The sequence below is a fragment of the Gekko japonicus genome, unplaced genomic scaffold (genome assembly GCF_001447785.1).
Source record: "Gekko japonicus isolate JY-2015 unplaced genomic scaffold, Gekko_japonicus_V1.1 scaffold4770, whole genome shotgun sequence".
Classification (NCBI taxonomy): Eukaryota; Metazoa; Chordata; class Lepidosauria; order Squamata; family Gekkonidae; genus Gekko; species Gekko japonicus.
The window spans coordinates 8276-22601 of NW_015171032.1; the positions used below are offsets into that span (position 1 = coordinate 8276).

Consider the following 14326-nt stretch of genomic DNA (forward strand, 5'->3'; position numbering starts at 1 on the left):
GACTCGGGTGCCGCATGATGGAGTGAACTCCCGTCTCTAGTTCCAACTCCTGCCAACCTAGCAGTTCGAAAGCAAGAAATTGCAAGTAGATAAATAGGTACCACTTTGGTGGGAAGGGAACAGCGTTCCGTGCACCTTGGTGTTTAGTCATGCCGGCCACAGGACCACGGAAACGTCTTCAGACAGCGCTGGCTCTTCGGCTTTGAAACGGAGATGAGCACCGCAACCCTAGAGTCGGATTCGACTGGCTTTCGAGCAAGGGAACCTTTACCTTTACCTTTAATACAAGCATATCAAATATTAATACACATGATGGGTCCACACTTTCCAACTGAAGACCAAACGCGTTTCGGCCTCATTCCTTACCTTGATGGAATGACACACATTCAGACTTTTGAAATCTCAGTTACCAGGATACAACATCTGGTCTTTAAATAAGTATACTAAAGATCTTGTATACATATGTTTGAATGTGTGTCTATACTATGTTGTATAGTGACCACTGAGGAAGGCCCTTTGAGGCCGAAACGTGTTTGGTCTTCAGTTCCAAAGTGTTGACCCATCATGTGTATTAATATTTGATATGCTTTTATTAGTCTGATACTTTAAAAATTTTTTAACCCGAATATATTTTAATATGTGTACACCCTAGTAAATTTTGTATTTTTATAATATATGTGGTCACCTTAACCCTTCTGGTTCGCAATGTTATCTTGGGTTGAGTTCCCCCCCCCTTTTCCCCCAGTTCTTACCTAGAAGAGCCAGGGGAAAATAAACTCATGGACTTTCAAGTCTGTATCAATATTAGTGCATTAGGGTGAGTTCAGACGGGCACCTGATCCCACCATTAGCCCGGCTCTAAGTTGATCCTGATTTTTTAAATCCATCATTGCATGACCAGACAGCCCCCCATGAACCATCTTACTCTGCGCTGCCTCCGCTGTGGACTGTCCAGATGTCAGACCATCCTAAACGGGCGCCATTTTTTAATTGCGCGCTGTAACGATCAGACGGGGGAAAGTCGGTGAATGGCCCATCGGGAACCGAAAACTCCAGTTTTAAAGTACTACCTTTTTAATACGGCTCCGAAGTGCGGTAAAACAGGATGCTCACGGACGAGGTACGCTTCCCAGATGTTGCTGTCTGGAAATGACATTTAAATCCACCAGGCACTCGTGCATGGCGCAGATCTAAAGAGCCGTCTGAACGCACCCTTAGTGACCCAAGATAATAGGCGGGTACACATTGCATGCATCCATTGAAGCAGGCTGTTGCTTATGGAAATTAATCCATAAAATACCACCAGCATGTCCAGAAGTGTCTAGAGGCTTGTAGTAAAACGACAGGAAGGAGTCCTTCGTGAGTGTAGTTAAGAGCATGGCCTTGTCAGACATTTCACTGCCACGCCCACTCCCATCCCTCAAAAATAGAAAAGTGCCCACCAGTGTTCCCTCTAAGCTGAGTTAGTGTGAGCTGGCTCACAGTTTTTTAGCCTCCAGCTCACAGATTTTTGTCTTAGCTCAGGAAGGACGGCTCCAGAGCAAACTCATTTATTCAGCAGCCAAATCACTCGCTCACAACTTTAATGCCAGTAGCTCACAAAGTAGAATTTCTGCTCACAAGACTCCACAGCTTAGAGGGAACATTGCAGGTTCTATCATTCTGGGGCTCGCTGATAAAGGGTACACCAAGACCATTTATGGCTGAAATCAGCCGTAAATGTGGGAACGACTGGTGCTTTGCTCCCTCTTGTGGTGTAGCACGGGAATTCCCGGAAACAGGGAAGTCTGACTTGCCCAGCAAGAGGAGACAACCTGCCTGTTTGCTCCTGGGACTGCAAAGAACATTTGCGGAAATGAGGGAAAGCGGCAGAGGAATACAAAGGATGGGACGGGCGGTCTGACCTAAACAGCCAAAAGGCAAGTGAAGATCAGGGGACCTGAATCCTTCTCTCCCACTTAGGTGACTAACCTCCATACTGTCCATAAAAGGTGGGGAAATAAGGTATGGTGGGTGGACTGGAGGGAGTTCAGGTCTTTTCCGCGAGCCCATGTTGCTTTTTAAACTGATGTTGCAACACACACATGCATGCACAAAACTCTAAGAACAGGTCCCAGCGGGCTCCAAGATTTCGGCCCTATAGAGAAACAGGTGCTGTGCCAAAAGGCCAGTTCTGCTACACTTGCCCTCCCCCCAATCAGCACAGCTCCCATGAAAGCTATAGGTACAGGCAGTCTGTCTGCCATTCACAAAAGAGATCCCAATAAGAATGGATTTGATGGGCATATCCAGGAGATTTTCTTTTCTTTTTTCTTTTTTCTTTTTTGAGTCCCCGGAGGGGATCTTATTATTTTATAAATCATTACAAAAACTACAACAGAAAATAAGGGAGAGGGAACTACATTTAAGGATAAAGTAAAGAGACCCACTACTGACTAAAACCCCAAGAGAGGAGATCATCCCACCCGCTTTACACCATCAAGTCTTCATTACGTTTATGCTATTATAAACGGAGCCAAAAAGTTACACTCACTTTTCTTTAACACTTAAATTCTGCCTTAAGAAAGTTACCCCCAATCATCCCATTCCAAAGTTCTCAAAGGCACAATTCAGAGTCCTTCAGCCTTCACTTCTCCTTTCCACAGGAGATTTTCTTTCTCTTCATTAGTTTCACAAGCACACAGGCTGAATTGCAGGAAGGGTCACCTCAAAGGAGACCGGTTCCAATGTGGAGACCAGGCGGGCAACCCAGTAGGAAGGGCTGAGATAAGCAAAGCCGTTCCACGACCTGTTTTCTAAATTTTCATTCAATCTTTAGCCCTCATAGAAATAAGGAGGGAAGGCAGCGTAGGGTTTCCAACTTCAAGGTGGGGCTTGGAATGGTCTGATCTCCGGACCACAGAGTATAGTTTCCCTGGAGGAAGTGGCAGCTTCAGAGGGTGGACTCTCTGGCATTACAGCCTCGCTGGGGTCCCACACTTCAGTTTGGTGTAGTGGTTAAGTGTGCGGACTCTAATCTGGGGAAACCGGGTTTGATTCCCCACTCCTCCACTCGCACCTGCTGATGTGACCTTGGGTCAGTCACAAGCTCTGGCACAGCTGTCCTTGAAAAAGAGCAGTCTCTGTCAGGGTTCTCTCAGCCCCACCCACCTCACAGGGTGTCTGTTGTGGGGAGGGAGAGGGGAAGGAGTTTGTAAGCCGCTCTGAGACTCTAAGTGAAGGGCGGGGTATAAATCCAATCTCTTCTCTTCTTCTTCTCTCTTCTCAAACCTCCAAACCTCCACCCTCCTCGGGCACGGCCCTCAAATCTCCACCAATCTCTCTCTCTGAAGTTGGCAACCTTAAGGCACTAGATTCTAAGAAAATGTGTTTTCAGTTTCCAGTATTGTGGCTAATAACTGAAAGGTGTGGCTAACATGTGGTTTATTGCAAGTCAACTCCATTTTGTCCAAATTACGTGTAAAATGTAGTATCTTTCAAACTGAAATACGTACGCGAATTTGTGCTTGGGATTTTGGTTTTTAATCTGAAAGTATACCCTTCACCTCCGTTCCCAATGGATCCTTCAGTTAATTCCAAGATAAGGACCATGGCTCTGTGGTAGAGCACCTGTTCGGCATGCAGAAGGTCCCAGGTTCTATCCTCAGCATCTCCAGTTAGAAGGATCAGGCAGTAGGGGATGTGAAAGGCCTCCGCCTGAGACCTTGGAGAGCTGCTGCCGGTCCGTGTAGACATTACTGCTCTTTTTATTTTATTTGATTTTAAAAAAACATTTTATTAACAGGATATAGCAACATGTCCAATATTAAGCATTTCATCGTTCACAATATACCCTTTTTTCCCTTCACCCTCCCTCCCCTTCTTTAGGCTTCCCGCAATGCTCCCACCTCCACCAAATCCTCCTTCTTCTTATCCATCCCTTCACCGAAAACAAAACTTAATAGGTAACATTTTCTTTAAGTACTCTCATCATATATTCCGCTCTATGGGTAACAATTTATTTAACTACAATCATCCTCTATTTAACTATTTCTGAGTTCTATTCTTAATAAGTCTCAAAGATTATTCTTAACATCCCAATGTTTCTCTAAATATTCTTTAAAGTCCATCCAATCTGCAAAAAATTCTTCATCTTCTTTATTGTTGAGTTTTCTTGTCAATTTGTCCATTTCTGCCATAAAAAGCAACTTTCTTCTCCATTCCCAAATCTCAGGTATTCGTTCTTGTTTCCAACACTGAGCATAAGTCATTCTAGCTGTTGTGATCAAATACCATATCAATGTTCTCTGTGTAACATTCAAGTCTTCCATTTTAAGACCCAAAAGTAATATTTCTGGTTCTTTTTTAAAGGTACATTTCAAGATTTTTTGCATCTCATTGTGGACTAGACATTACTGCTCTTGATGGACTGATAGTCTGATTCAGTATAAGGCAGCTTCATGTGTTCGAGACGCATCCTAATGCTGTGGTTCTAAATGGAAATAATGGTGCGGTTTGTCAAATGTGGTATGGGCGGCATAGCTGGCACTGATTCTCTCTTTCCTGTTTGCAGCGGCATCACTGAAATGTATCTCATGTCAGGACCCACTCAAGCAATGTGACAATTCTGAATCTGTAGACTGTAAAGCTGACGAAGAATTCTGCCTTTCCTTCACCGCACATATTCCAATAAGTGAGTAAAAACAGGATATCTGCTTAAGAAGTAGCTCATCGGTCAATGGCTCCCTATGACGTCGGCAGATAACTCATCACTCAAAAATCGGTGTCTCCACACAGGGCTGCGCAGGAACCCGATTTCAGGGCAGAGACCTCTGATACACTGACAGGGCAAGCCTAAAAATAGTTTGCCCCATTAAATACCCCTATCAGAGAGCAGCAAATATGATTGCTTATACGAGAGTATAGGATTATATGAGAGGCTGGATGGTGTTTTCTCATGCTACACTGGGAACTCTCCCAGAAAGGGACCAACAACCACTTATATTTCATATTCACCCTCCTGAAGCCTTACTGGATTACTGGATTAAGGGGATCATTAGCAATAGCTCCTGTTGAAATTATGGCTGAAAGTTGTTTGCAATGGTCCAATATACTCGAATAGGAAATGCAGAAAATGCTGAATGGTGAGCCATTTCTTGGATTTAGGGAAAGGATTCTTTTTTTTTACAGTTTATTTTAGTTTTTTAACGTAACATGGTATAATCCTGCCATTCTCAAACATTCCATGACATAACATAACATTCCTCTCTTATCTTAAACATGTTCTACCTTGAACTATCCTTCATTAGTCCAGTTTTAATTCAATCTCATCTTCATCCAGTTTTATACACAATCATTTACTTTCTATTACATTATCTTTCATTTTTAACTAGCCTAGTTTCAATTCTATTCTATCTTTTTCATCTTTAGCCAGTCATAGATTATTTTCCATCTATCCCAGAAGCAGTCTTGAGATTTATTTTATAATTCCACATTCAACTTATCCATCTCTGCTACTTCCAGGATTTTATATTTAAGTTCCTTTATAGATGGTATACCTTTCGTTTTCCAGCATTTTGCTATTAATATTCTAGCTGCTGTTCATATATAACAAGTTATACGGTTGTGGTCTTTTATTGTGTCTGGTAACATGTTCAATAGGTATATTTCTGGCATTAACGGGAGATTGATTTTTAATGTTTCTAATAGTATTTTATAGATTTTTCTTCCAGAATATCTGAATTTTGTTACATCTCCACCATATGTGTAGATATGAGCCTATATTTTTCCCACATCTCCAACATATGTTAGACGCTCTGAGAAAACACTTAGCAATTTTCTCAGGAGTCCAATGCCACCTATAATACATTTTATATAGGGAAAGGATTCTTATAGTCCACGATGATTCCACACCTCTTGGCAATTTATTAATAGATGTGAGAAGGATTCTGAGCAGACGTGCTTAGTGTGGCACCTGAGATGAAGCACATACCTCTGGAAAACAGCCCAAGGTCCTGTCAAAGCTGCAAACTTAAATTTGCCCATTTTGTGATTCACCCCCCCCCAGTGTAAATAATGCTTTAAGAATTTGGTGGACAATTACCATGTTTTCCATGTCCTTATTTTTTAAATCAGCTGGCCAGCACACATTATTACTGAGACTGACACAGTTAAATTAGGAGACAATGGAACCAAACTTTTGGACCTCTAAACTTTCTTTCCGATTCCCTTTCACAGTGGGTCGCATCAATAAGTCTTTTAAGTCTTGTGCCTCATCAAACGTTTGTCAGCCAGGCAATTACAGTCTAACTACCAAGGACAGTAAACACTTCCAATCAATTGTGACTTGTTGCAACACAGACCATTGCAACAATGACACTCTTCAGGGTAAGTATCTGCATCTTTTCAGAAGCTGTGAAAACTCTGGTTCTCCTCATCCATTGGTGTGCGTGAGTCCCAGGGCTATTTTTGGGCAGGAACGCACAGGAACGGAGTTCCGGCTGGCTTCCAAGTTGGCCACGCCCAGCAGGAATGCATTAGCATAACAGGCCACACCCAACAGCAGGAACTCATTAGGATTGGCTACATTACGGGTGTGTGGCCTAACATGCAAAGGAGTTCCTGCTACAAAAAAGGCCCTGGGTTTTGACAACAAAGAAGGTAAACAGAATAAGAAGCAAAAGGTGGGTGTGGCTGGATGAGCACACTTCTGGTAACATGGGGGTGTGGCCTAATATGCCAATGAGCTGTGCGGTCAGGGGTGTGGCCTAATATGCTAATGAGTTTCTGCTGTGGGTGTAGCCTATTATGCTAATGAGATCCTGCTGGGCTTTTTCTACAAAAAGAGCCCTGGCTGAGTCCCAGGCATTTCTATGAGGAAAATGAAAGTACTACACTTCAGGGCACTGCAACAGTGGGGGGCAAAATCTTCCCTCCTGCCCAAGCGGGGCCTCCACACTCCACAAGAACAGCTGGAGATAGTCAGTGGCCCTTGAACGATGCCAGCTCTACCTTACATACATTCCACACATGATCATTATGGCCACTCTGTTAGGAACTGAAAATTCAGAACTCAGAACTCCCAGCCAATGTTCCCCCTAGGCCAGTGATGGCGAACCTTTTAGAGACTGAGTGCCCAAACTGCGACCCAAAACCCACTTATTTATCACAAAGTGCCAACACGGCAATTTAGCCTGAATACTGAGGTTTTATTTTAGAAAAAACAAGTCATACATTAACTTAACATGATCCAAACAAAGTAAGGAAAGCAATCCCAAATGCTTTCATTTACTTAAAATTATTTGGCAGAGAATTTGACACTTTAATGATGGTCTGGGCCTGGCTGGGGCGATGGCCCGCGTGCCCACAGAGAGGGCTCTGAGTGCCGCCTCTGGCACCCGTGCCATAGGTTCGCCACCACTGCCCTAGGCTGAGTTAGTGTGAGCTATCTACAGTTTTTTAGCCTCCGGCTCACACCTATTTGTATCAGCTCTGGAAGGATGGCTCCAGAGCAAACTAATTTATGCAACAGCCAAATCGCTCGCTCGCAACTTTAATGCCAGTAGCTCAGAAAGTAGAATTTTTGCTCACAAGACTCCACAGCTTAGAGGGAGCATTGGTAGTAGTCTGTTGTGTAGGTCTACTAGTATCCTGTTCCTGCACCTAGATACAAACAGGTTCTGAACAGCCAACCAGCCTGTCAATTCATTCAGCCCCTGTTGAAAAAGGTATCAGCTGAAGCAGCAGGCATTTGAGCATCCCTTGATTTTTCAGGGACAAGGATATTTTTGTCACAGAGGGCAAATCCCAGTCATCTGCAGGGGTGAGGATGAGCTCCTCAGTTATAGTTTTCGTGGGGGAAGGAAGTCTCAGCACTCAAGCACAATAGACCCTTGCCTTTCACAGGGCATCCATTGCCAGGATCACTGCAAATGGCGAAATATTGGGAGCCAGGTGTTAAGTCGCTCACTTAACGAATCAGTCAGAGAGTGATTCAGCAAGAACACAACTTTATTCTTCAACTTGAGTACTTCTCCAACACGGATCAACATCTGATAGCCAGAACAGTTTTAACATTGCAGCTGTCCTGCTTTTAAACATTCCCGGCTAATATAGCCACGCCTACTGTACAATTAACAACCAATAAGGTTGAACCGATAAGGACCAATCACAGTCGTTCCCCCTCAGGGAGCTTGCTTCTAAGTGATTGGCTATTACTTCCTGGACTAGTGATACGATTGGATATCTTTGGATCCTAGTCCAGGATGAAGCTTAACAGACAATTCCTATGAGATGTTTCACATAAGACGTTTACATTCATTTCAATACATCACACCAGGGGTTTGCACCTTCCCAGTTACAAAACCACCATGCATCCCACAATTTTTAAGAATATCACGTTTAGGATGATGGCACAGTGGGAGAGAAAATCGGCTAGAGAATACATCACATGATCACACCACAGGTCATTAATGAATGAAATCATACGCCATGAATCCTCCATCACTGGTGAGGGGTTCCTATCTCCAGGGCCTTTTTTGGTAGAAAAAGCCCAGCAGGAACTCATTAGCATAATAGGCCACACCCAACAGCAGGAACTCATTAGCATGTTAGGCCACACCCCTGGCAGTACAGCTCATTTGCATATTAGGCCACACCCCGTGCCTTCCCTTGGCTTGCCCAGGTGCCCCGTGGGTGCGGGGAGCCCAGGCAAGCTGGCCTTTGGACAGGCTGGGGAAGGCATGGGGAGGCATTTAAATGCCTCCCTGATCCTTCCAGGGCCCCCCACCTCGCAGTTGCCGGGGGGGGGGTCCCTCTCCAGGCCTTCCCTCTGTAGCCACGCATGCAGAGGTTTTGGTTGTAGCGGGCGTGGCCAACTCTGAAGCCAGCCGGAACTCCATTCCTGTGCGCTCCTGCCCAGAAATAGCCCTGCCTATCTCATCTCCTATATTTCTTTCAAAATACCTTCATTTTTCCTCCTAGTGTTTTTTTATTTCTTTCTAATATTCCCCATTTTCCAGCCCATCTCTTTCTCTTTCTCTTTCCTTTTGTTTCTGACTATGGGTGCGTTCAGACGGGCCGTTTAGTCCACTTTCATCCTGCCTCACAAATGGATTTTATCTGCGTGATCACACGGTCAACATCTGCTTCCCGTCCCCAGCCGTTGCTTTCCGGCTCAAAACGGCTTTAACTCGGAGTATTTTGATACCAGGTCCCCAAGTGGTGTTTTCCTGATTCTCCGGTTCCAGCCGCATTCACCATTTTTTAAAAAACGTTGGCGGTGTGCGCATAGGCGGAAGTCCACCACAGGGTTATTTAAAACAATGTTTAAATGGTGCCTAGTTTTAGCCTTTAGACGAGTTTGGGATCTCAGGGAGGCCATTTTCGGTGGTGAACGTTTAAAGGGAAGTGTTACAGCAGTCGGGTTGAAGAGGAAATCGCTGTTCTACAGATGGCTGCCTGTGCGCATGCCCAAACTGAGAGAGAGAGAGAGAGAACAACACTGACGTGTGTGGATGGCGGGGAGCAATGGGGCTGCGCAGCGATCCGGAGCAAGGAGGTGAGTGTGATCGCGATTCTCCAGGTTAAAAAAAAACACGCATGGAGCCGGAGCAGTTTAACCCACTCCCAGCACGCCGTCTAACCACACCCTGTCTCTTTCTCTCTTCATTTTCCCTCCCCTTCATGTTTGCTTTTCTTACCCTCCTCCTCCACTTATAAAAAGTTCAGGGGACTTTGAGTTTTAATACCATTAAACGCCTTAGTGCAGTGGTGGCGAACCTATGGCATGGGTGCCAGAGGTGGCACTCAGAGCCCTCTCTGTGGGCACGCGTGCCATCGCCCCAGCCAGGCCCAGACCATCATTAAAGTGTCGAATTCTCTGCCAAATAATTTTAAGTAAATGAAAGCATTTGGGATTGCTTTCCTTACTTTGTTTGGATCATCTTAAGTTAATGGATGAGTTGTTTTTTCTAAAGTAAAACCTCAGTATTCAGGTTAAATTGCCGTGTTGGCACTTTGTGATAAATAAGTGGGGTTTGGGTCGCAGTTTGGGCACTCAGTCTCTAAAAGGTTCACCATCACTGCCTTAGTGGTTTTCTTTCTTCAAGGGAGGGGGAGGATGATTTCAATAAATATTGAACAAAGTGAGGTGGAATGCTGAGCCAACTGTTGGAGTTGCTTTTTGCAGTGCCCCCAAGCACAAACAAAGCTAGGAATGGGAATCGGTGTCCAGTCTGCTTTTCCATGGGGTCAGATAGCTGCCAGACAGAGGAATTGATCGACTGCATTGGAGAGGAGACTCAGTGCATCAGTTTTTCTGCTTCCGTCAAGCTAAGTGAGTAGAGTGGCTTGTTACGTATGTAAAAGATGGATAGATATCTCTTTGACCTCTATAAAAATAAATTATGCATCTACAAAGCCCTGATTCAGATCGTATCATGTATAATACTTGATTCCCCCACCTCCAAAAAAATTTCTGTACCCTTACTCCTATCACATTGCTTATTTGATGTCTCCTATTGATTGCGTTGACTTACGCTGGGCAATCCCCTGACTCTCAGTGGGAAAGGCGGACTATATATAAATGGATCATGGCCGCACAGAAACAGGTGGGGAAATTTAATCCTTCAGCTCTCCCCAATCTTATTTTAAAAGAGAGAAAACACAAAGTGTAGAAGCACCGAGAAGTGGTGAGTGATCAGGTGAGAGCAGTTCCTCCTTGCAAAGTACTACTCTATCTCCCCCTGGGTGGGGAAGAGACCCAGTGACAGATCAGCTGGCAAGGATTCTTGAAGCTCCCTGGCCAGATTCCAGATGTGCATGCACAACATCTGCTCTCTTGGCATGGCTACACCCCGAGAATCCTAGAGCTGAAGAAACAGGTTGCTGTTCAAATGTGTGTGTGTGTGGGGGGGAGTTCTCCTGTTGAGGTTCTGGAGGTTTATCTGATTTATCGACATGACCTCTCCTAAAAACTCCCTTCTATCTAGCATTTCTCCACAGTATTTGGTAGGTGGGCAACCAATAAATGGGTGAGGAGACAGCTGAAGCACTGAGCAGGAAATCCCAGAGCAACCATGATTGAGCCTGACAATCTTGCTCCATCGCTCTTGGCTTTAAAGAAAGTCATCTAGATGCTAGAGGAGCTCTCTGGCATTGTTCAGCTCAAGAGGGTGATGCAGATCCCTTAAGAGGCATGGTAAATGGTGACTCTTCCCAAGACTTTCCCCATAGCGTCAGTCCTCCTTAGGGTTCCCACATCTGGGTTAAGAAATACTAGGTTAAGAAATACTGCGACGAGGGCCAGGGCTTTTTCAGTGGCGGCTCCTATCTGGTGGAATGAGCTCCCGGAGGAGACCAGGGCCCTGCGGGACCTTATGCAGTTCCGCAGGACCTGCAAGACGGAGCTCTTCCACCAGGCTTTTGAGTAGGAGCCGTCACTGTCACTGTACCACCACCGCGTTGCCATCTGGGCGACGTGAACTGGCCTTTGGAATGGAGAACGGACATGGTGAAGACCGATCAAGAAGAGACAGTAGTGGCCCCTGATACATTTATTTATTTATTTTTCATACTTGTACCCCGCCCTCCCCATGGGCTCAGGGCGGCTTACAGAGGCAAGGCAGAACCTTGCCATAATAAAAACATAGTATACATAATAAGTTTAAAACATAGTACATCTTAAAAATTCCTATATAAACAAAGTGCTCAGTGATATCATACTCCAAAGATGGCGGATTGAATGTCCGGGTGCCACGTAGACGGCTTAGGGTTTCTTCCATGTTCAGATGCTTCCTCAGGGCTTTATCCCACCCACAACGATGGTAGTATAGTGGGGGGGGCGGCTCCTACTCAAAAGCCTGGCGGAAGAGCTCCATCTCGCAGGCCCTGCGGAACTGCATAAGGTCCCGCAGGGCCCTGGTCTCCTCCGGGAGCTCATTCCACCAGATAATAGCTAGCAAATTTTGGGCCCCCGACCGTAGTGCTCTTGGGGGAACATACGGGGAAAGGCGATCCCTCAGGTAGGTTGGACCCTGGCCATGTAGGGCTTTGCATTGCATTGGAGTCCCCGCCTCGGTTGCTATTATGTGAGCACTGATTTTAAATGTAAAGTGTGATTTGATGGTTGTATTTGGTTTTCGTGTTATGTATGGTGTCCGCCTCTGGTTAGCCGCCCTGAGCCCATGTGGGAGGGCGGGATAGAAGTCAAATAAACAAATAAATACCTGGAAGGTATTTGGAGGGTAATGCCTGGGGTTTGTGGATGGGAGGGTCCTCGGCAGGATACAATGGTATAGAGCAGAGAGTCCGCAACGTTATAGAGCCTGTGGGCACCATGCGAGTTCCGACACAGGGTGGTGGGCAATGTTCCCTCTAAGCTGTGGAGTCCTGTGTGCAAAAATTCTACTTTGTGAGCCGCTGGCATTAAAGTTGTGAGCGAGCTATTTGGCTGCTGCATGAATTAGTTTGCTGTGGAGCCCTCCTTCCTGGGATAAGACAAAAATACGTGAGCTGGAGGCTAAAAAACTGTGAGCTAGCTCACACTAACTCAGCTTAGAGGGAACACTGCTCTTGAGCCATCCCTTCCTGAGCTAAGACAAAAATACGTGAGCTGGAGGCTAAAAAAATGTGAGCTAGCTCACACTAACTCAGCTTAGAGGGAACCCTGGTGGGTGCAAATATGAAATGGCTGCTAGAAGGGGTGGAGGCAACCACAAAATGGCCACTGAAGGAGGCACACACACACACACAGACACACACACACACACTACAGAGGACAAGAGTAATTTTTTTAAAATGCACCAGAAAAGAGGAGAGAGAGAGCATAAAACCAAACTCTAGGGTGGCAGCTTGTGATATAGCAATGGTATTTTAAGGTGCACGGCCAATCCGATCCCCAATACTAACCAGAAGCCCTGCTGAGCAGTAGCCCCACTTGGTCACACCCAGTTTCTAAAAACTCTTGCAAGGTAACCGAAAAGATATTGGTGGGTGCTACACCACCTGCAGGAACCACTTTGGCGATCCCTGCCATTTGCTCCAGGGGAACTGATCTCCATTGTCTAGAGATCAGCTGCAATCGAGGGAGATCTCCAGGTTCTACCTGGAGGCTGGCAACCAGGCTTGCCAGCACTGGGTGGGAAATACCTGGGCATTTGAGGGGGGTGGGGTTTTGGGAGGTGATGGAGGGTAGGGGTTTTGGGAGGTGAGGGATATTAGCAGGATATAATGCCAGAGAATCCAAACTCCAAAGGAGCCATTTTCTCCAGGAGAACTGAACTTGGCCATCTGGAGATCAGTGGTAATAGTGGGATATCTCCAGGTGCCACTTCTGGCAGACCCGGTCCCCCTAGATCAGTGGTGGCGAACCTATGGCATGGGTGCCAGAGGTGGCACTCAGAGCCCTCTCTGTGGGCACGCGTGCCATCGCCCCAGCCAGGCCCAGTGTCTAATTCTCTGCCAAATAATTTTAAGTAAATGAAAGCATTTGGGATTGCTTTCCTTACTTTGTTTGGATCATCTTAAGTTAATGTATGAGTTGTTTTTTCTAAAGTAGAACCTCAGCATTCAGGTTAAATTGCCGTGTTGGCACTTTGCGATAAATAAGTGGGTTTTGGGTCGCAGTTTGGGCACTCGGTCTCTAAAAGGTTCGCTATTATTGCCCAAGATGATGCACTCCATGCGAAGACCTTACTGGAGAGAAAAATCATTACAGGACCCAAATTGGAGGGCTGGACTATTCAGAAGGAAGGGGGGACACCCAACATTTGAAGGGAAACTATCGAGTTTGGAGGCCTGATAACAACACTCCCACTCTCTTTACCACTAAGGTCCCACTCTGTAACGTATGTTAATGTTCTTCCTTTCCCCCCCTTGCAGGTGCTTCACTTCTCCCTTTATCACTAAGGGGTGCCTTACAGGGCTGCGCTACACCAAACCTATGTGCCTCTCCAGCACTGCCACCAGAATTATCCAAGAACGGAATCGAGGTCAATATTACTCTCCTGCAATGTAGCAGTGGCACCAGCGCTGCCACCACACTGACGGACAGCACCACACTGCCCTTGCCAGGCTGATAGGAAATAGCAAAGCTTTCCCCCTGCAGATTCCACCATTTATTGGAACAGGGAAGGAACTCGGGGACTATGTGATTAGAACATTGGAGAGTCAGGGTAGAGGTGAATGGGTTGCCAAAGGGCAAAGAAAACCGGTGCAGAAATTTGGGATTTGAGGCTTCTAGCTAAATAAAATCCAGGAAATGAGTAAGTATTCACTGAATTATGATCAAAATAAACTGAGTTTTGCAAGCTATATACATGTGGTTTTTTTCCCTGTGGGTTTACAA

General features: G+C 45.6%; 1 protein-coding gene across 1 annotated transcript; it reads left to right on the forward strand.

The window, feature by feature from the left end:
- Nucleotides 1–4552: 4552 nt before the first annotated feature.
- On the forward strand, nucleotides 4553–14113 carry LOC107117004 (phospholipase A2 inhibitor and Ly6/PLAUR domain-containing protein-like; the record flags this gene model as incomplete). Its single annotated transcript, XM_015419036.1, has 4 exons — nucleotides 4553–4672; nucleotides 6217–6366; nucleotides 10169–10315; nucleotides 13861–14113. Coding segments are annotated over 4 exons (614 nt in total), but the record flags the coding sequence as incomplete, so codon positions are not given.
- Between the last annotated feature and the right edge of the window lie 213 nt (nucleotides 14114–14326).